The 22,048-nt window shown below is 45.7% G+C and overlaps 1 protein-coding gene across 3 annotated transcripts in view; it reads right to left on the reverse strand.

Moving 5' to 3' along the window:
• Window positions 1-150: 150 nt before the first annotated feature.
• Dyrk4 (dual specificity tyrosine phosphorylation regulated kinase 4) overlaps window positions 151-22,048 on the reverse strand; it is a 42,223-nt gene continuing 20,325 nt past the window's right edge. Inside the window, exons 4-14 of one of the 3 annotated variants that reach the window (XM_087657720.1) lie at window positions 21,875-22,028; window positions 18,841-19,004; window positions 16,304-16,440; window positions 15,864-16,004; window positions 14,268-14,406; window positions 11,149-11,230; window positions 10,340-10,512; window positions 9,137-9,197; window positions 4,072-4,201; window positions 1,413-1,591; window positions 151-694 (exon numbers count right to left, since the gene is read on the reverse strand). In XM_087657720.1, the coding sequence (XP_087513846.1) occupies window positions 465-694; window positions 1,413-1,591; window positions 4,072-4,201; window positions 9,137-9,197; window positions 10,340-10,512; window positions 11,149-11,230; window positions 14,268-14,406; window positions 15,864-16,004; window positions 16,304-16,440; window positions 18,841-19,004; window positions 21,875-22,028 (1,590 nt within the window). In that variant the 3' untranslated portion in view covers window positions 151-464. Of the gene's footprint in view, window positions 695-1,412; window positions 1,592-4,071; window positions 4,202-9,136; window positions 9,225-10,339; window positions 10,513-11,148; window positions 11,231-14,267; window positions 14,407-15,863; window positions 16,005-16,303; window positions 16,441-18,840; window positions 19,005-21,874; window positions 22,029-22,048 lie in introns of all 3 variants that reach the window. The other 2 variants (NM_001427230.1, XR_015685597.1) reach the window with 2 other exon arrangements.

A 22,048-nucleotide genomic window follows, 5' to 3' on the forward strand; every position in this document is an offset into this window, starting at 1 on the left:
TCTAGCTTATCGTCTAGCTTCTATGTGCACCTTCACACATACACATACATATCCTTTCCTAAACTCCACAGAAGAAACCGATATACACAGGGGTAAACTGTACATGAACAAAGCAAAACGGAATCCTGACCGACATAAACTGACAGTCATGAATAAGAAAAGATCTGGTTTTTATTTAGAGTTCCATTAATGAGGCTGTAGCATTGTAGCATTCACACACACACACACACACACACACACACACACACACACACACACAAGGTGAGCAGGTTAAGTTCACCCCCGTCTCCCAACCCCGCCAACCTCCTCTGGAGGAATCATGCCAACTCACCATGTGAGTAGAGTTTGATTTTTCTTACAAACCTTTATGCAATAAAAAAGCAGTGTGAAGTATTGTACAAAGTGCCTTCTCTAATACAAATCGATGGTGGGGCTGGAGGGACAGGACACGCCCTCCACAAGGGTCACATGATGGGTGGTAAAATGTTTGTGCTCTTGGGGGAGGAGGTGCATTGTTGTTCTTCGGACGTCTCTGACCCAGCAACAGCCTCTGGCTTTCCAGAAGCTTCTGCTAGATTAGGCAGCTGGACTGTGTTGGCTAAGTGCTGGATAGAGCTCTGCCGTTTGCACGAACTCTCAGGGTGCTTCTCAGGCTCATCTTTCAACTTGTCTGTAGTTTCTTTGGTGGCCTCATCTGCCAAAGAAAGGAAGGGACAAAGAGTAACTCTTCAAATGCTAGCCAGTGTGTCATAACACCACCAAGCACTACCTTGTTTGGGGGAATTGAGCATTCCACGACCAGCATTACTTCATGCACGTTGTAACCACTAATCCATTTGGTCCTTTCCTAAACCCCACAGAACAAACACTGTTCCCACTTTCATAGGTGTTTAAGCTGGTAGATTGCCCAAAAGCCACACCCAGTACTGCAGAAGCAGAATTTAATCCCACTTGAGTCTACTGAACTGTACCTACTTTGCCTCGTGCCACTCTATCGTCACAATAATGGGAAGGAGGCCGGAGAGGTGGCTCAGAGTGCTAGAGGTCACTCTGCCAGAGGACCAGAACTCCACTCCCGTACTGACAGACAAGATTACAACCGCTCTAACTCAGCTCTGGACGATCTGACACCCTCTTCTGGCCTCTGTGGACACACCCACTCACAGATACTAAGATCCCCTTTTAAAGAACACAAAAGGTACACGGGGTAAGCATAATGCAAAAGAGGAAGGAGAAGGGGAATTGGATCCAAAAGGTGGGAAATCCTAATGGCAAGAGACCAAAAGGAGGAATTCATCTAAAACTTAAAAACAAGCAATAGTGAGCTCAAGACCGTGTCGTCAGAGTTGCGTCACCCCGTGCCTGCACACACGTTGGAGCTCCGTCATCCACACCGGCTCCACAGGCTGTACCTTTTGTGCCTTTGCTGGCCTGGTGCTCTTCAGTCTTGTCCTTGCTTGTCTCAGAGGAGCTACTCACACCAGGCTTCCTTTGGATCTGAGGCCTGGGCCATGGTTTGAATTTCCTCGGCTCGTGAATCCAGGCATGCTTGAGGGCCTGGTCAGGGGTCATGCGCAGAGAAGGCTCCCACCTGGACACCAAGACAACCCAACACAAGTTGGTTACTGCTGGCTTGCCCTTTCCATTCATTTTGGATGAAGACAGCTATAAAATGGCTGCAAACAACTCGGTATTTTCCTAAGAAAAGTTGCACGATGAACCAGGTACTATATCAATACCAAATTGTCTAGGATCCCTAGAAATTCTGTTATAAGAAGTCTTGTTCAGGGATGGGGATGTAGCTCAGTGTGTACCCTGCCTAGCATGTGTGGGACCCTGAGTATCAGAATCTGGACCACAACAGACTACGACGTGGTACTTTTGAGAGTCCTGGCTAATGGAATTTAAGACTGGCAAAGTTTAGAAGATAGAAACAGTGAGATGCATGCTTTTAGCTCTCAAACTTTGGGGTCTGGGCCTCCAAAGGGGAAGAAAATGATAGAAAATCTGATTCATTAGGGAGCATGGCATGATGACAGTGACTAATCCCTAATCATGTGTTTAAGGCCTCGGGTATGTAGTGAATTTGAGGCTAGCCTGTACTACATGAAATCCTGTATCCAATGAAACAAAACAACAACAACAAAAAAAAGTAAGCAGAGGAAATTTCTACTGTCATAACAAAATGCATCTTACAGAACTTCCAACATAAATCACTCTATATCTAATGTAAGTTCAGGAACTAGGCACCAGCACAAGTCTGAGGTCTCAAGTTTGAAATTTTCTGCTTGTCTTTCCCCATGCTGGATGTCAAATGCAGGGCCTCAAGGACTCTCAGAAAGTGCTCGACCACTGAGCCACACCCTAGGACTTTCCATTCTACTTTGCCCAGGCTGAACTCAAAGTTGAAATTGTCCTGCCTCAGTCTCTCAAAGAGCTGGGTTTGTAGACATTTGCCATCTCCCTTAGCTGAAAACCTCTGATCTTCAAAGTGTTTTCTCGTCCAATTTCATTGTACCAAGGATGGCTCATTTCCAGGTAACTTTCACCCAAGCTTAAATTCTACCCATTAGCCTTATATGGGGTAAAACTGACCCTTCTTTTAGGTCTGACTCCTCTCACCTATCCAAAAACTATCACTAAAGTCACTATTAAGTCACTAGAAAGCCATGCTCTCTGGAAAACACCAAACCTTGGCAAGCCACTTTACTGACCCTACGCTATGGTTTTGTTGTCTAGCCACCTTTCACAGTGGGCACTCCCATTTCTTGTCCATCATCCGAGGAAGAGCTTCCAACCACAGGAAGGCAGTGTGAACCGTCTAGACTCATTCAAGTCATCAGTGACACACACTCGGTTATCGCAGCAACTGCGGAGCAATGTCTCCCCTCTCCTGAACTCCTGCAGTTAGCCTGTAAGACTGACATGTGGGGCTTGACCTGCTCCATCTAACCCTGTAGGCTCTGGCTCAGAACCCATCTCTAGCCTGTCATTCCAAAACGTTGCTGCTTGGAGATTTCAGGTTGGGGTAAAGGCCCTGTCAGTGTATGAGTTGAGTAATTGTATGAGTTGAATCAGTGAATGAAAATGAATGAATGAATGAATGAATGAATGAAAACCTGTTTTGCTCCTGAACTGTGTTCAGAATCAATGAGGTTCTGGATAACCCCTCCCCCAAACCCAGTCTCAGTGTTGGTTTTTGTCATTTTTTAAAAGAGACATTCATTCTTTAGTCTCAGCCAGAGTCTGGGGAAAAATAGCAGGACTCCACCTGAAGTCAGTGGGCAGGTTCTTCTATTAACCCTGATCACCCTCTGGGTGGCTGCTTGAGTTCTAGAATGTGTGACTGCCCAGAGTGCTTTGCTGACGTCATTCTGTCCCCCCAGGAGAGTGAGAGATTATAAAAGCTCACTGTCCTGAAAACAGTAAAAGCCATAGAACTGGCGGGGCTGAAGGCACCTTAGTAACACCTCACTTTAGAGCAAAGAAAACAGGCCCAGAGAGAAAGCACATGGCCAGTCTGCTTAGACTCAGCAGACACGGGCCGTAGCCATGCTTTCCAATCACTATAGAACCAGAACAGGGGTACAGGCATCATGGCCACTCCCTGTTCATGAGGATGCGACTGAAGTACAGAACTAGGGTTCATGAGATTCTAAGCATGCATACTGACTGTAAACAGCTGTGTTTAATAGTCTATGGCTCCCCTCACCCTAACTGCCCAGTATTGTGGAGGTCTGGACACCAAATCCAGGGCTAAGCAAAAATGTCTTGGAGCCTGTGTGTACTGCGTGGCTTTCATACAGTACATTAGGCCCACTGAAGAGCTGGCTGAATAGTTCATGAAGTATTAGACATTAGAACCTACAATCTGTCGGGCAGCTTGAGATTAAGAAGGTAACAATCTATGCATGACTTGAATACTTCAATGCTTTACCATGAGGACGGTGTCCTGATGGATCCTCACAGCCACCTCCCTCCCAGCCTTGACTCTCACCCAGCAAGCACATAGGAAAGCATGGTACTTAAAAGTTAGGAAACCCACAAGCAAAGACACCCCAACAAACTCACACCAAACACCTTCTGAGAAAGTCCAGGAAGCTGGAGTCATAGGTTTTCACCACCATCGGGAGGTCCTTGGAATTCGGGTATCTTTTTTCCCCTCTGTTGTTGGTTATATTTTTGGGAAGACCTTTGGAATCTTCAGAGAAACAGCATTCCATATTTAGTTCTGGGCATAAATATTCACCAATCCCTTCCTAACTGTCCACTCAACCCTGCTGCTTCCTGAAGGCCTCTCTGCCACTCTTCTGTCCCGTCTGATGTGCCTGCCCCATCCCACCCTTCTCCACCCGTCCATCCAAACACATCACAGCCTCAGGCAGACTGAAATAGTCCACAGTGATCACAGCCAATGCCAAATACAGCTTGTCCTACTAACCTGTGTGTTCTGGGTCTCCTCCCCACCACACGCTGTCCTGTCAAGCCAATAGTTGGAATCCCTTGCTACTGACCAATGTTAAATGATATTAGAGATGCTAATGATAAAAATAAATTTCACATGCCCAAAGGATCCACCTCTCAGTAGGAGGATGTCATCTTCCTGGGTTGTCTATGCCTTTACTTAATCCTCACTAGCCCAATAAAATAAAAATGAGGTCGTTCACAGGGCAGAACAAAGCAGGGCATCTTAGTAAATGAGCTTTCTTTACAAACCCCAGACGCTAATGAGCTCCCTTGATTCTTCAGGGTTGCACCCAAGTTTTGTCAATAAGTGAAGTGTTTGGGCTTAGAAGACCTGGCTGGGAATGGCCTTTCTTCAGCTCTTTCTGTTGAGTAAGACCTTTGCCAAAAGTGAGAAGTCCAGATGGTTCTAAAGACCGCCTGAGGACGTCTTGTGAGATCTTTTGAAGGAGAAACCATTCAACTCCACACTGAGACTCTTGCATGATGTTCAGAAGAGCCGGCCACTTTGATTTACACCTTGTAAAGCGTTCGGGCAAGATGAATATCTACGCACTCTGTGCACTTCACTGTGTTCTCAAAGCTCAGTGCTTTTTGTATGACGGGCATCGTGGAGGCCAAATAATGTTCTGTTATTCCCCCCTCCCTGGTTTCACTGTGTGGCCCTGGCAGGTCTGGAACTCAAAGACCACACTGTCCTTGAACTCACTGACATCCACCCGCCTCTGCCTCCTGAGTGCTGGGATTAAAGGTGTAGACCCCATGCCCAACTCTGTTCTGTTCTGTTCATTTTGGAACTAATGTAATTTTTAGAGCCTCCAAAATATCTGCTCTGACTAAATTCCTAGAAAACAGACTTTCAGAAATGTGTGTATGGGAATTTGTGGACATGGATGTCCTTGTGTTTACAGGGTAATGAACGGAACAGAGTTGTTAGGGCCTAGAAACCCACACCACTCCTGTTTCCTGATAGAGGTAGCACCTGTAGTACTCTTCTCCCCACGTTGCTTTAAACAAAACAACAACAAGAACAAAAACAACAGGAGGAACCAAGCACGTATCCCTATATGTAACTTAGCATCATTATGCAATTGTTTTCCTCGTCCAGTTCTTTTGTGTGTGTGTGTGTGTGTGTGTGTGTGTGTGTGTGTGTGTGTGTGTGTGTGTGTGTGTGTGTTTTCTCTCCTCTGGTCCCAGTTCCTATCTAACCCTTCTCCTCCATCTCCTGGAGAGCTACCTGGAGCACTTTTCACAGCATCCCTTTCCTGGTGAGTAAAAGTGTAACCCAAAGGAGCTGGGACTTGGGAAACTGCTGAAAACCCAAACTAGGGAGTAGAGTCAAAAATAGAAGTGAAAAAGTGTTTTCCACAGTCATCCTATCCACAAGAGTCACAAAGAGCTGCCATTAGAAACACGAGATCCATGGGTTATAGAGGAGAATCATAGGAATCAGCATTTTGGTTGAGTACCCAGATGACCCTAAAGTTGGGTAACTATGGAGTGAATGCTGCTCCCTGTAACGTCAAGAAAACCAAGATCTGGGTTGTTGCTGTGAAAGCCTATACCCAAGACCTAGGCATGACAATGACCATAGAACACCAGCCCTCTCTGGTGTCTTTTGATGAGGATGCTGTGTTCTCCCACCCTTAATCCCCCATGCTGTCTCATGACATGTCTTAAAGGTTTAGGATGTGACTCTTCCCTGGTGGGATAGTCTAGCAAAATGGAGTGCCCTCTGGTCCCCACTATTCCTCTATCAAATTCTTCAAAGCTCACAGAATCAGTTCTCTAGTGTTTGGAGGGAAGGTAAGTGCGGGAGTGCTGTGCTCAGGAAACAAGGACACTGCCCTGCCCAAAGATAAGGGCTTCACATGTCTAGCCAGGAATATGAGGTGACACTTGAGAGACTGAAAACCTGGAATGGCATGCCAGTCTTAATGGAGTACTTCTGCTTTCTGGCCCTTTGATTTTCAGTCTCTAGATCATGAAGAATCCATGCTAACATGAGGGAGGGTTCAGGAAGTCAGAAGCCATGGCTTGTTACTGAATGGTGCAGAGAGGACGAGCAGGACTGAAACAATTTTGTCTTAGTGGCTCTCTTTTGGAATAATCTTAACTCACCTATGGATGGAGAAGGTTAAGAGTGATATATGATTTGTCTCTTCTTTTTCTTTCTTTTTTTTTTCTTTATTTTTCTTTTTTTCAGAGCTGGGGACCGAACCCAGGGCCTTGCGCTTGCTAGGCAAGCGCTCTACCACTGAGCCAAATCCCCAACCTTCTTTTCCTTTCTTTCTGGGTGTTTTTTTTTGTTTGTTTGTTTTGTTTTTTTTTTTTTGAGGCTGTTCAGTCAAGAATCAGGAAGGACTAAGACGGTCCAGATTGCATAGCTGGTATAAGTCTGTCAGCTAGCTTGACAATTGTGGCTGGTTAGCAATGCCCTTGTCTGTGAAGTCTCTGCTCCTTCTTGTCTGCCTTCCCTTTACCTGGATAACCCTCAGAGGCTGAGTTTGTAATGTGCTTGCAAACCTAAGTTCAGCTCTCCGGCCATGTGAAAGACAGATATGGGCAGCACCTGTAACTCCAGCGCTGGGGAATGGAAACAGGAGACCAGGAGCTGGCTGGCCAACTAGTATAGCCAAAATGTAGGCACTGGCTTCACTGAGAGAGGTGTCTCTCAAGTTAAGGTGGAGAGTAGTGGAAGACTATACCCATTGTGAGCAATGCCCTCCGAGATGAACCTCCATCTCAGAAGGAAGCTCCTTAAGACTTGGGGTGTCCAGAAGTGGAATGAAGTATGCCAACCTAAAGCAAAGGCCACTCAGAAGCTTCAGGAAGTCCCTAAAACAGATTGCTTCTCCCCCCCAATATATATACATACATATACATACATATATACATATACATACATATATACATATACATACATATATACATATGTACATATACATATATACATACATATATACATATACATACATATATACATACATATGTACATATACATACATATATACATATACATATATACATGCATATGTACATATACATACATATGTACATACATATGTACATATACATACATATATACATATACATACATATATACATACATATATACATACATATGTACATATACATATATACATATACATACATATATACATACATATGTACATACATATGTACATATACATACATATATACATATACATACATATATACATATACATACATATATACATATACATACATATATACATATACATATATACATACATATATACATACATATATACATACATATGTACATACATATGTACATATACATACATATATACATATACATACATATGTACATATACATACATATATACATACATATGTACATACATATGTACATATACATACATATATACATATACATACATATGTACATATACATACATATATACATACATATGTACATACATATGTACATATACATACATATATACATATACATACATATGTACTATACATACATATATACATACATATGTACATATACATACATATATACATATACATACATATACATACATATGTACATATACATACATATACATATACATACATATACATATACATACATATACATATACATACATATACATATACATACATATATACATATACATACATATATATATATGTGATCTGTAAGTACTGCCTAGAGATAAATGTCTTTCTTGCCAGGAAGAAGCAGAAATCAGCAAAGCTACCTAGAAGAGGCCCAGACCACTTGGGCTGCCAGAAAGAGACACTCTCCAACCTGTTGATCTGCCAGCATCTTGTGCAGTGAGCTCCAGCTTTGCAGTTTTCACAAGCTCTCAGCTGTGCTTGGCCTTTGGTGATGTGGCCATGTCCTTCCTACTCTATAACCAGGACATGCATAGCCCTGTAGGTCACCCCAGTAAAATGGATTGGATCACCAACTGGACTTCGTTGCTATCCGTACTTCAGTCTGTCATAAGTTCCCCATCTGGGGTGAGCAGACATTTGTTCACACCACCCTAGGAATATTGTTGCAACAATAGTACCTGATGATACTGAACTCTGGCATCCCTGTGCATACATGAACCCACACACACATACACCCCACCCCTGCATATGCAAACATATTACTACTACTACTACTACTACTAATAATAATAATAATAATAATAATAATAATAACAGCAACAACAACCATTATTGGTGAATTATCACAGTAGAAATTCCCACTATGCCAGACGTTTCTGCCCTGATTTCCCTGCATAGTACAAAGCAAGAGAGGCCGAGTTATATGGGGAGCACCTCTAGAAGAGACTATGGTTTTGGTCTTTCATGGTTGCTGTACTAGCTGACAGATCTGAGGAACAGGCTCTTCCGTGTTCTTGGGTATTATACAATTGAGCCCCCTTCCCATTGTGAGACACCATCTGTCACACTAAGGGAACCACATACCATCTCTCCAGTTCCTCACTACCCTTTGTTATAGGGCCAGAAGAAAGAAAATTCTGTCTGTCTGTCTGCCTGTCTGTCTGCCTGTCTGCCTGCCTGCCTGCCTACCTAGGGTATGGCAGGTATCTTCAAGGCCAGTGACACATCACTGGACCCAATTGGACAAAGCGAATAAGACCATGGGACTTACCGAAGAATATCTGTCTTCTGGTGGCTGTCTGGATGAGGTGGGTAGGTGGCAGGCCCAGCACCTTCAACAAGTACAGGTGGCTGTGTCACTATTGCGGAGTCACAAATTCAAAGCCTGTCAAGATCTAGGCGCGACTTTGGCCGGATTTTGTCTTTTTACATATAAGGACCAAGAGATTTAAGTAACAGCGTTAAGTGGCAGGTCAGACCCAGAGACTAGGTTTTACGATGCCTATTCCAGGCTGCCTCAGTATCCTAAGAATGAACACTGCCCATGCTACACAGGTAAGACACTGTGGAAGCGTCCAGATCCCTGTCAGTCCATGCAGACCACAGAGCATGAGGAATGGCCTCTCTCAGCATGGAGCACTGGGTTGGGGTGGGGGAGGGAAGAGGAAATAAGCATCAAATCCTTGGAAGAGAAAAGAACATTATTGGAGAGAAAATCTAGCCCTGACTGGTCACTATTTCCTCTGAAACTTACATTGTATAAGACAAAGCCAGCTCACCCTCACCCCTGGTTGGCAGGCATAGGCTTGGCATACCCCTGCCCTCCAGTTCTGCAGCCTTTCAGAGTTCCTAGGGGGCACAGCATACGTACCCCAGTCTCCCAGGTGCTGGAAGTAGGGATGGTTCAGCCTTAGCAACAGCCACCCTGACCCTCATTTTCAATAGCAAACAACGTGGTATGCCGTAAAGATATACCCAAGGCTGGAACCCTGGTTTACTAACACCAAGGCCTGCGTTAATTCCATCATAACTACCATTTCAGCTACTTTACCTATCTGCCTTTTCAAGGAAAAAGAAGAACAAAGCAAAGGGTGCAGTTGTTTAAAAAGAACACAGCCCCCTGAGTTTCAGTCATCATCGTCATGATGGATGGGGGGAACAGATCACACTGGTTTCAGTGTCATCATTGTCATCATCATGATGTCGGTGTATTTGAAAGACTATCATCACAGTTTTATTTTAAAACATCAATATTTACAGTGAGAAAAAGAGCATCATGGGCAACTATTTAAACCATGATGAAAAGTTAGCTGTTGGCTCAGCAAAATGCAAGAACTACACCATTTCACAACTATTTTCAGAAGTGGAGGCATGTGCGTGGCACGGCCCCTGCTGGGTCTGATGAAACCCCGGAGTCTGAGGATGGATGTTATCCCAGGAAGTCAGCCATGCTGGTGGCCAGCTCTTCCCTCACCTCCATGATGCAAGCCAGCTGCTCCACCTCGTTCTCCCCAGGGAACAGTGGGTATCCGGTGTACAGCTCAGCCATGATACAGCCCAGGCTCCACATATCAATGGCCATGTTATAGGGGTGGCCCAGAATCACCTCGGGGGATCGGTAGAACCGGCTTTGGATGTATGTATAAACTGTGGGGGAGAGGGAGAGAAAGCAGCGCAAAGCCTCTGCACGTGCTTCTGCCGTAACTAATTTAGTTTTTGGGGGGTTTTTGTTCCTAGACTAATAAATGACATATAGCTGGGACATATTCTAGAAATCAGACTTGTAAAAGGCAAAGAGGCAGATGATCAATCAAGTTAAGTTCAGTGAAAGTTGGTTGTGAATATGCTTCAGGGTTCCTTTCTAGGTTCTAACTTGGAAAAAAAAAAGTACCAGGTCCAGAAGATGAATCAAGGGCAGTGAAATCTAAACTGTAGAGTGATTGTTTTCTAAATTGCAAACACCTGAGCTGCACCTGGGAACTATATAATGCTACAGAGCCCTGGAGTGATTGATTCTAAGGACTCCTAGTCAGTCTGGGGACCCAGTGCTCAAGGGTCATTCCATCTCTTCAGACTATGAGAAGTGCAGAGTCCGTACGATTTTTGGCTACAACCCTCTCCTTTTAAAGATGAAACTCTCGCAGACATGAGGCATCTGGCTCAGAAGTATGCTGGCTCAGAAGTGATGGCTGAGCCCAGGTTAGCACCCAGGTAGCCTGGTGTGCCAAGAGAGAGAAGTTATAACAGCAGAACTCAGACAGGGAGGTCTGACAAAGGGCCTACCTTTCTGGTGTTCATAGCAGCTTGACCCAAAGTCAATAACTTTAACAGTGACTTGGCCCCGGTGGTACAGCACAATATTTTCCTGGAAAGAAGAAGTATGTTTAAGTTATTTTATTAGAGTTTATTTAAATTAACCTTGCCTGGGCCTTCTCCTTACCTCTGTGTCACTCCTGGATGTGGATGGCCTTGTTCAAATGTAGCCACCTCAGAAGTCCTCTTCCCACAATTTCTTCACATCCATCCCCTTGTCCTTCCTCTCTTGGGACCTCCCATTGACTTGCTTTCTTTTTTTTTTTTCTTTCTTTTTTTTTTTTTTTCGGAGCTGGGGACCGAACCCAGGGCCTTATGCTTGCTAGGCAAGCGCTCTACCGCTGAGCTAAATCCCCAACCCTTGACTTGCTTTCTGTATCTGATTTTGACCCAGTGTTTACTGGTTTGCAAGTCCTTCATTTGTGTATATTGTTTCTCTTCCCCATTGGTTGGGTAAAAACCAACTCCTGAGGATTGTGGGTTTGTATATGTGCTCCTTAGTACCTGGTCCTATGCTTAGCTTGCACCAGACCTTACAAATGCTGTTGGCTGAATATGGTAATGCTTATAAGAAATACTATTGCTAACACTCTCTTATGATGGCATAGAACCCATAAGTGGATAAGTAAATAGATATCAGTAGAGAGAAAGAAAGAAAGAGAGAGAGAGAGAGAGAGAGAGAGAGAGAGAGAGAGAGGGAGGGAGGGAGGGAGGAAGGAAGGAAGGAAGAAAGAAGGCAGATAGATAGATAGATAGATAGATAGATAGATAGATAGATAGACAGACAGACAGACAGACAGACCGACTGACCGACTGACTGAGTTTGGGAGTGCCAAGTGTTTAATCAAGTCATGGTCAAGGCAGAGCTCTGGGCTCTTGCCTCAGTGTGGCAGTGTGCTTGCAAAGGCTAAAAGAATAATGTCCTAGCTGTGTCTCAACCTTTCAGAAGGTTGCCTATGGAGCTCTTAACAGGTACAAAGGCACAGCAAAGCCAATCTGAAACCTCTAGCACTTCAAACAAAGTATTTTTCCAAATCTCTGTTAACCCAGGGAGGATAGGCATCGGAAACCTTAAAGGAACAAGAATTTCTTATGTGTCTCTAGCCCAGTGGAGGCTTCAACTCTGGTTGTGGATGGCCCTAGGCTATGCCTTGGATCTCACATATCCCCACCAACTTGTGTGCTGGAAACCTAGTTGCTGGCCTGCATCTTCAGGGAGGCAGAGGGAACTTTAGGAGGTAAGGTCTAATTGGAGGAGGTTAGCCCATGGTGAACAGGGCGGGGGCTGACAGTGAAGGGAATTTTGAGAGCTAGCAGTTTCCCCTAATTCTCTTCCTTCTTGGCCACCATGGAATGAATAGGTTCAGTCTCCAAGCATCCTCTCTCACAGTATTCTGCTTTGCCACAATTCCAAAAGACAATGGTGCCAACCAACCTTGGGTTGAAGCCATCAGTCAAAGCAGACCTTTCTTTCCCCTCCTTGGAGGCTGATTTCGTAAGTATTTTGTCACAGCAATGGAAGGCTGTCAGACACAGCTGCACCCTCTCCACTCTCACTGGGAGAGTGTTCTTTTAGAAAGGAGAGATGCTATGAGCACTCAGGACTTGTGCACCATAAACATTAAAGGCACAGGAACAATACCCTGCTTTTTAATACAGAGTCACAAAATGCCTTTCTGGTCTGTGTTTAACTCATGTCTCAAAGAAATCTGTTACTTGATAATTTGGCTGATGAAAACCTTGTGAATTCAGTCCCCTAAATCAGAAGACCATAGGTATTATGGGACCTTTTGGAGCTGGAAAACTGAGGATTTAGAACTCGGCGTGGTAAATAAGTCAATTTCCATTTCTCTATGAGACTCCGGTCATGACAGCATCTCTCTATCTTGCAAATCTTTTATCACAAAAATGTAATTCCAAGACTTACAGTTTTCAAGAAGAAATTAGGCACATTTAGGGATGAAGAGAAGAGAGTAAGGACAAATTAGAAATTGTTGCCTATTTGTGCATTAGGCTGGTTTTTGTACCAGCCCTTTATACCTTGTTCCAAGCTACTTCTCTGAATTGACAGTCATGATTCATTTCATAGTCATTTGCTGCCTTCTAGTTCTGGTATCAGGTTCTGTGCTATGTCCTGGGGACATAATGAGGAGAAGAAGTGGTCCCTGTTCTGGGGAAGAAATTGTAGTCCAGTGGGTGGTGGAGATCTAAGAAGCAATTCCTAGCCAGGCACAGTGGCGAGTGCTGGTAGTTCCAGCACTTGAACAAGTAGAAATAAGAGGATCGGGAGTTCAAGGCCAGCCTCATTTAGATATGGTACTTGAGGCTATTGTGAGTCATATGAAACCCTGGCTCAAAAACAAAACAAAACAACAAAGCAAAACCCAAAGAAGCAATTACTAAATGAAACAACCAGTACAGCTACAGAACTATGTATACAATGCCAGCAAGGATGAGAGTTGACTGGAGGACATCTGCCTGTTTGTGTGCCATGCCCAGGAGTCCACCAGTTTTGAATATGCAAAGTATGATTTCAATAGGGATGTCACAATGGGTCTTTCCCATATGACTATGTATGACTTTTTCCAATAAGATTTTATTAGCGTTATTTATGGAGGCACAATTAGAGAGTGGGCTCCAGTTCTTTCATTAATTATACAGTAATAAATATTGGGTGAAGTGGAACGTAAGGCAGGGAGTCATGTATCCCAGGCTGGCCTTGAACTCTCCTGTCTAGATGAGGATGACTTTTGAACTCCTGACCTACCACCACACCCAACTAACAAGAGCGCTGCTAAAGGCTGCCATAACTGATCATTGGAAGTACCATCAGAGTAAGTCTAGACTCCCAGGACTTCCTGCAGTGTGTCTGGATGTTCAAGACACCAGCCACACCCCCACTTCTGTAGGAAAGCTCTCAAGTCTTCCTGCTCCTAAGTACCTCAATATGTCACTTCCCTCTTTATGACCCCAGTATCTAAACCTTGGTCCTCACTGCATCTCCACCTATTAACGAACATTGCCTAGCATCCACCCTGGAAAACACTGGTGGCAGCCAGCCCTGCCGGGTGGGGAGTGTTTTTACTCACCGGCTTGAGGTCACAGTGGATGATTTTCTCTACATAAAGCATTTGTAAGCATTTCAAAACAGAAAGGGTGAAGCGCCGAACTATGGACAGACTGAAGCCTTGAAAGCTGTTATTCTTCATCAACTCATACAGGTTGATTCTAGGGGAAAAGAGAAAGAGAACGAGTGGTGTAGATGGCTGTCAAGACATCCTACTCAGCGTGGGCACATGTATAATCCATGTCATTTGGCTTCCTTCTAATATCAAACAAATTGCAAGCCAGGAGGTAAAGCTGCACACACAGCCATTGTTTCTCCAGCTCTTGGATATGACTCAGGGAGCCCTCCACAAAGTGGTCACTCCTGCCCCAGCCTGCAGGCTTTGCCAAGTATTTCAGTGTTATGACGTGTGTGGAAGATGGGAATGACCAACAGAGGCTCAGGCAAACCAGGGAGCCCCCACTCTACCAAAGTTAAGTGTGGCTACTTGGCCCCTTCACTGTGCTCTTGCAAGAATGAAAGCTGCCCCTCTCCACAACATCCTCCTGGTTCTCTATAGGAACAGAAGTCTGCAATGTTCCATCAAGCCACACTGTATTGCATGAAATCTGCTGACTCACAAGTCTCAAATGGTCGATAAGCATTTTAAAAAGAAACACATGTTTGTGAGCTGGTGAGTTTTGTTTTCTGTGCAGCCTTCAGGATGGGGACAGAAAGAAAAGAACATGTGTCAATACCTGACCACTTCCTTCCCCTCTTTCATTTCTGAGGATATCTGTCTGGGGTGACATTTAAGAAACCATTCATTCTTGGTGGTACAATACAGATAGGAAAGCTGACTCTAGACACTATGGCCTTTGGCTCTCAGCAACTTCCTCAACTTAGATGGGTTTCTCATAGCTCTTTTGAGTACCGTGACATCCTTCCTGGGAACTGTGATAATTGGGTAAGAGAGGCAGTCTGTCCTATTTATTTTAGCACACACACACAAAAAGATAACTCATGTGTGCATACTGGAGAGTAAACTACATTTGCACATTGAGAAGGTGACCGGTATATCCACTTCCCTATTGAATGGAGCAGGTTGCCTTAACAGTGTCAAGAAAACATCAAGCTACTAACTGAATGACCCAGGAACACACGACCATAGAGGGCTCTGTTCAGCATACTCGGTCATTCGCTGCCAATCTACATAAATCAGGGTCCTGCTTTCTTACATTAAAATAAATTGTTCTTGTATTTACTCAAAGCAGAGCCCTTTGTGCAGTCTAAGTAGCCAGTTGCCTGTGGTTCTGTGTTCTAATCTCTACTCTGTAAGACTGGAAAACCAGGACATGGGGACAGTATGTTTCCATTTCGATCTTGAGGGCAAAGGCTATGCAATGCCACGTACTCCAATACTCAGCATCTGGGAAGCCCAACAGATGCATATAAGGGAGCGGGTGACAGGCTTTACGGAGTCATGGGATGAGATGTCTCATCCTCCTTTCTGAATGGCATCTATGTCCACTGCAGTCATCAAGTACCACATCCAGAAAAACCTTGTGTTCTGACCTCAGAGTTTCTCTTCTGTCACTTACAGAACCATCTATAATATAACAAAGAAAAAGCATCTGACCCCAGGAGTTCAAAGGTGATACAGAGGTGATTCCGGAAGTAGAAGAAGTCCTTCATGTGGACTACGTTGTGGGTGTTGTCTTTGTCCTTTCTTCTGAGGGCCTCCAGGATCTTCAGCTCCACCAGAGCCTGATGGTGAAATCTGAGGCGATTGGGGAGCGACCAAGGTGGTGGGCCATGAGGACAGAAAAGGCACAGCTGATGTCACAATGTCGCCGACACCTGAATCCCACCCCGGGGTCCCATGAATATCTAGGAAGTCAGAGTACATCCCAAGCTCCACTCTTGCTTCTTCATACCCCTTCATGATATCAGACAGGCAGAGAGAGAAACAAGAGAAGCCAGAGAGATTTGAGAAAGCAGTGGCAGAGAGTTGGATTTGGAGAGAGCTAGAGTCACAGAGTCCAATTCCCAGGTCCTGGGTTGCCTATCAAGTCACACCTCTTTTTGTTCCTTATGATTTTCAGGGCCACCAACTCATTGTTTTTGTGATCCAAGCACTTGGCCACCTGTCCAAAGGACCCTTTCCCGATCATATCCAGAACCTCGTATCGGTAGGCAATGTGGTCATGCAGGACCTACAGACGTCAGGCCAGCAGTGAGGGAGAGAACGATGAGCTCTTGGATTCACTTTACCCCAGGGCCCCTAGATCCTGCCACCCAGATCCTAGCCTACTCTTGGGAGGAGAGTGATTCTGAACTCCTCTGAAGTCCTCACTTCATAAATGGTTAGGATCCCAGACCACACATATGGTACCAGGAAAAGTCCCATAAGGCTGAATCTATGTCTCATAGGGTAAGGAACATGGGGTGCTCTTTGGGGGAAACGTGTATTTCTGTGTGAATCAGACCTACAGCAGAAAAAAAGGTTAGCTCCACTCTGACCATTGCTCTGCCTTAAGTATATATGAGGAAACTTACTCTCTGCTTTGCCATTTCTTGGCCAGACATCTTCTCCTTTTCTATAGATATAATTCTGTCCAGAGAAAGTAGTACAGAACTTGGGTCTTTTTTAGCTAAGAATAAAAGTATCTTTACACAGACAGAATCATCCTCTAAGTCTTTATAGGAAAGCAGAGAGCAGGCATTCAGTCAAAGCCAGATGAAGTTGTTGGTTGAAGACTTGAGCTCAGTGGCTTCAGACAAGCCACTCTTTCACTCTAAGAGATAAAGTGCTCTAATCCATAAAAGGAGTGGATGAGGAATAGATGGTGTCTGAGGTCCTCCAGCTGTGTGAATCTCTGATTTCTAGTGTCGAGCTTATGAGTCTGGAAGGACAAAGGATGAGCGCTCCCATAGACTTTATGATATGCTATGTGAATGGATATGGTGGTGGTTCTGTTCATAGAGAAGGGATCAACACCACGAATTTAAGCATGTACAGTTTCACCAATATGGAAAGGGGCTCATTTACTGGTAAACGTCTGTGATGAAATGGAGTAGAATTTACAGACGTGTGTATGTATTATCCTAACTTTCCTTTATCTGCTCCATGCGCTGGTTATTTGATTCATGAATGCTTCCATGTCCACTGTGACAATAATTGTAGTCACCCGAATAACCATAGTCTACTTGTGGGCGATCGATTGTTCTCCATATATTTGCAGAGTCTAAAAGATGTCCAAGTTTGTGACAGAGGAGCAATGAGTAAGTTATATAAATATCAAATGTTAGAAGAATAAATATAAGATTGTAGCTGTGTGGCTTATTTGGGTATTTGATTGTGTGCTTGATGTGTTTGTGTATAAAATGAAATAAAGGTGCAGGCTGGAGCTTATAAGAGCACCCATTAATAACCCCCTCCCAACTGCCACATCAAAAAACAAACCCTCTAAGACTTGACCGAGGGCTAGTGCATTCTCTTAAGGTCATGGCTGCTTCCCTCATAGGGAGCTGGAAAGATCTAGGAAGAAGTGGGTGATGATGTATGGGAAATCGATGTACTTGGATCGATGATGTGTAAGCCAGGACCCATTAATCCCTGTACCTTTGTGTATGTGCAGATTACTTTGGGGCTGGTGGTGGGAAGTGAGGACCCATGCTTTCATCAGACTTCTGAAAGAATTCATAAAGTTGTTGAGAACCTGGCGTTTCGTGGAGTCTGTACCAGAAACTACATGACAATTTCTCTAAGCGTGTTCTGGCTGATGGCTTGGGTACCACCTATAGTTGTGAAATCCCTTATCCATCATGTCTTGCTGGGTAAGAACCTGGACTTTAACAAGATCCCCAGTTGACTTGTGTGCACAGTAGCTCGAGAAGCAGGGCTTGCGTGCCGTTAAGAAAATGCACTGCTTCTAAGAAGCCATCAGAGACTATATTCTAAGAGCAAGTTACATAAGTTAGACAGCCGCAGTGTGTCAGATGGGATGTCACCTTCACACATTATCAAGAGTAGGGACCACTGCCCCGATCCTGTGTTCAGGCGGGAGAAGGCTTTGCCCCTTGGAGCCCAGAAGAAAAATAAGAGAAATGGAAGAGGAACTCTTACATTCAACATCTAAAAACAAAATGGAGTATTATGCACTCAGTCCACAATAACAAAAGAGGCTGGTTTTTGTTTTGTTTTGTTTTTTGTTTTGCTTCTCATGTGAAAAAGACTTATTCAATAAAATAGGAAGAGAGTCCACCGATGGGGTTTTCATGAAAGAGAGTGAGAAAGGTAACATTTGAGTGACGTCTTATTCCTTTCTTAGTGGGTCCAGGGTTATCATGAAAAGCCTACATACGAATATAAACCTGTTGCCCTAGCATTCCAATAAGGGAGCGTGTGTACAATAAACCACATATTTTCCTGTTATTTTTTTTTAAATAACAGCATATCGTTTAGGACCCATTAGAATCCTTTGGGAAACCTACCCCATAGTGTGTCAGCACAAAGTACTACTGTAACATATCCCCTCTCTGTTTTCCTTCTTTCCCCAAATCCCCATGTCATTCCTGTAACCCAGTCTCTCGGAGTTCCTGTAACCCAGCACCTTGACATAGGAACCGTGCTCGTCATCAAAGCTTGTCTTGCTGAACTTCTCCGGAACCACGTTGAGCTTCTTGGCATCAAGCCCTAGGAACCACAGCTCCGAGTAGCCCAGGATTTCGCTTTGTTCATAAGGGGACAGCTGATTCTTAAAAAACTTTAGGGCCTCTGTATGGGAAAAGCATCACCAGCTCAGTTGAGTCACATGAGTATTTACTCCAGGTACAGGTTCTTTCCAGTTCAGGGGACATTGTCCCAGCAAGCTGGCTTCCTAAGGACCACCCACCTGATGGCTCGACCATGGAAATGTTAACAGGGATAAATACCAAGGAGGATTTAGCAACCAAAGACTGTGAGCTGCCACAGCCTGGGTAACACTGAAGCAAACAGACTGGTGTTATCTGTCCATGCTACACAGAGAGAGGAATGGAAAATGATAATGTTTACTGGAGCCAGGCGAGTAGCATAAACACAACTTCAATATGGCATCTATCCTGCCAGGTTTTCCCACTCAAATCTGCGTTGAGGCAGCCCGCTAGCACCTCAAGACGCAGGGAAGAACCTGTCTGTACTAGGTGGTGTGTGTGTGTGTGTGTGTGTGTGTGTGTGTGTGTGTGTGTGTGTGTGTTAGAGAGAGAGAGAGAGAGAGAGAGAGAGAGAGAGAGATTTGTATGATAGTCAACTTTAATAATTTATTTTTAAAAAGTTATGTGTATTTTGCTTACATATATGTCTGTGTACCAACATGTGTGCCTGGAGAGGTCAGAAGAGGGCATCAGACCCCCTGGAACTGAAGTAAAAGACGTTTGTAAACTGCCATGTCCCTGGGTGCTGGGAATCAAACCTGGGTCCTCTGGGACCCAGTGGTGCTGGGACTCCAGCACTAGTGATGCAAACTTTAATAGATGGGGGTTTCTCAGGAGGGAAAGGTTGGGGAGAGACACCCAGTGGCTTTGCACACTGTTTGCTGAAGACTTGCAGGAGGAAGTACTGGGAGGGGGAAAATGAGGCACACCGCAACCTCTGTCTTCCTACGTGTAATGCAAGTCAGTCACCTAGAGCCTGAATCAGGATGCTCTCCACCCACAGGCAGAGAACCCAGGCTTGAGATGTTCTCTTGCTTTGAGTCTTAAGAGAGAAGGAAACCACAAGTCTCTGCACCTCAGGAGGAGTCTGGCTTCCGGTCTTCCTGGCTCCACCAGGCACAACAAGAGAAGGTAGAGCTGGCAGGCACCATGGGGCAGCTTCCCCTCCCTCACTCAGAGCACTTCACACACATGGCAGTCTCCTGCTAGAGCTACATGATCAAGCCTTCCTGTCAGGCAGCACTCTTATGCACCTCCATGTTGAACCCAGGAGGCCTCCTTCCCCAACGCCATCTGGAGCCCTCTACCTGGCCCTGGCTGAGGAAGAGTAATCTTCAAAACACCTGACTATGAAAGTTCAGTGATTTTACCCTTAATTCTAACCCCCCTCCCGCCCCCAGCCCCTGCTCCGGTCCATACGACACAGTGAGACCGTGCCCTCTGTCTACACTGACACAGCTGACCTTGATCCCGTGCAGTTTCATGGGGAAACAATGGACCACAGAGAGCTGGAGCTCAATCCCTCTTAGCCTAGTGCTTAGTCAGACCAGTGAGACGTCACGGGATTAACTTTGCTCCTCTTGGTTCTTTGCCTTAATTGACGACTCCTGTACATGGAAGCTCAACTCTCAACAGTTTGCTCATCTATAACCTACCACTCCCCCTACCAACCACTCCCCCTACCAACCACTCCCCCTACCAACCACTCCCCCTACCAACCACTCCCCCTACCAACCACTCCCCCTACCACTCCCCCTACCACTCCCCCTACCATTCCCCCTACCACTCCCCCTACCAACCACTCCCCCTACCACTCCCCCTACCAACCACTCCCCCTACCACTCCCCCTACCAACCACTCCCCCTACCAACCACTCCCCCTACCACTCCCCCTACCAACCACTCCCCCTACCACTCCCCCTACCAACCACTCCCCCTACCACTCCCCCTACCACTCCCCCTACCAACCACTCCCCCTACCACTCCCCCTACCACTCCCCCTACCATTCCCCCTACCACTCTCCCTACCAACCACTCCCCCTACCATTCCCCCTACCACTCCCCCTACCACTCCCCCTACCACTCCCCCTACCACTCCCCCTACCACTCCCCCTACCACTCCCCCTACCACTCTCCCTACCAACCACTCCCCCTACCATTCCCCCTACCACTCCCCCTACCATTCCCCCTACCACTCCCCCTACCATTCCCCCTACCAACCACTCCCCTACCACTCCCCCTACCATTCCCCCTACCACTCCCCCTACCAACCACTCCCCCTACCAACCACTCCCCCTACCAACCACTCCCCCTACCACTCCCCCTACCACTCCCCCTACCACTCCCCCTACCACTCCCCCTACCAACCACTCCCCCTACCACTCCCCCTACCAACCACTCCCCCTACCACTCCCCCTACCAACCACTCCCCCTACCACTCCCCCTACCAACCACTCCCCCTACCACTCCCCCTACCAACCACTCCCCCTACCATTCCCCCTACCACTCCCCCTACCAACCACTCCCCCTACCACTCCCCCTACCACTCCCCCTACCACTCCCCCTACCACTCCCCCTACCACTCCCCCTACCACTCTCCCTACCAACCACTCCCCCTACCATTCCCCCTACCACTCCCCCTACCATTCCCCCTACCACTCCCCCTACCATTCCCCCTACCAACCACTCCCCTACCACTCCCCCTACCATTCCCCCTACCACTCCCCCTACCAACCACTCCCCCTACCATTCCCCCTACCACTCCCCCTACCAACCACTCCCCCTACCACTCCCCCTACCACTCCCCCTACCATTCCCCCTACCACTCTCCCTACCAACCACTCCCCCTACCATTCCCCCTACCACTCCCCCTACCATTCCCCCTACCACTCCCCCTACCATTCCCCCTACCATTCCCCCATCACTCTATCTTGCTACTGCTCCCAAATCTTACCTGCTGCTGTAAGAGGGACTTTGTGCCTCTTTGGTAGTTCTGGATGGAGCTTGGTGTCTTGGACTTTGGTGTCTTGGGCTTTGGTGCTAAAGCTAAAAGGTATTTCTGAGGTCTTGAGTTCAGAGGACAGCAGTTGATTATGAATCTGATTTTCCTGTCCGGGGAAATAAGTTA

This window comes from Rattus norvegicus, chromosome 4, assembly GCF_021556685.1.
Source record: "Rattus norvegicus strain SHRSP/BbbUtx chromosome 4, alternate assembly SHRSP_T2T, whole genome shotgun sequence".
Lineage (NCBI taxonomy): Eukaryota > Metazoa > Chordata > Mammalia > Rodentia > Muridae > Rattus > Rattus norvegicus.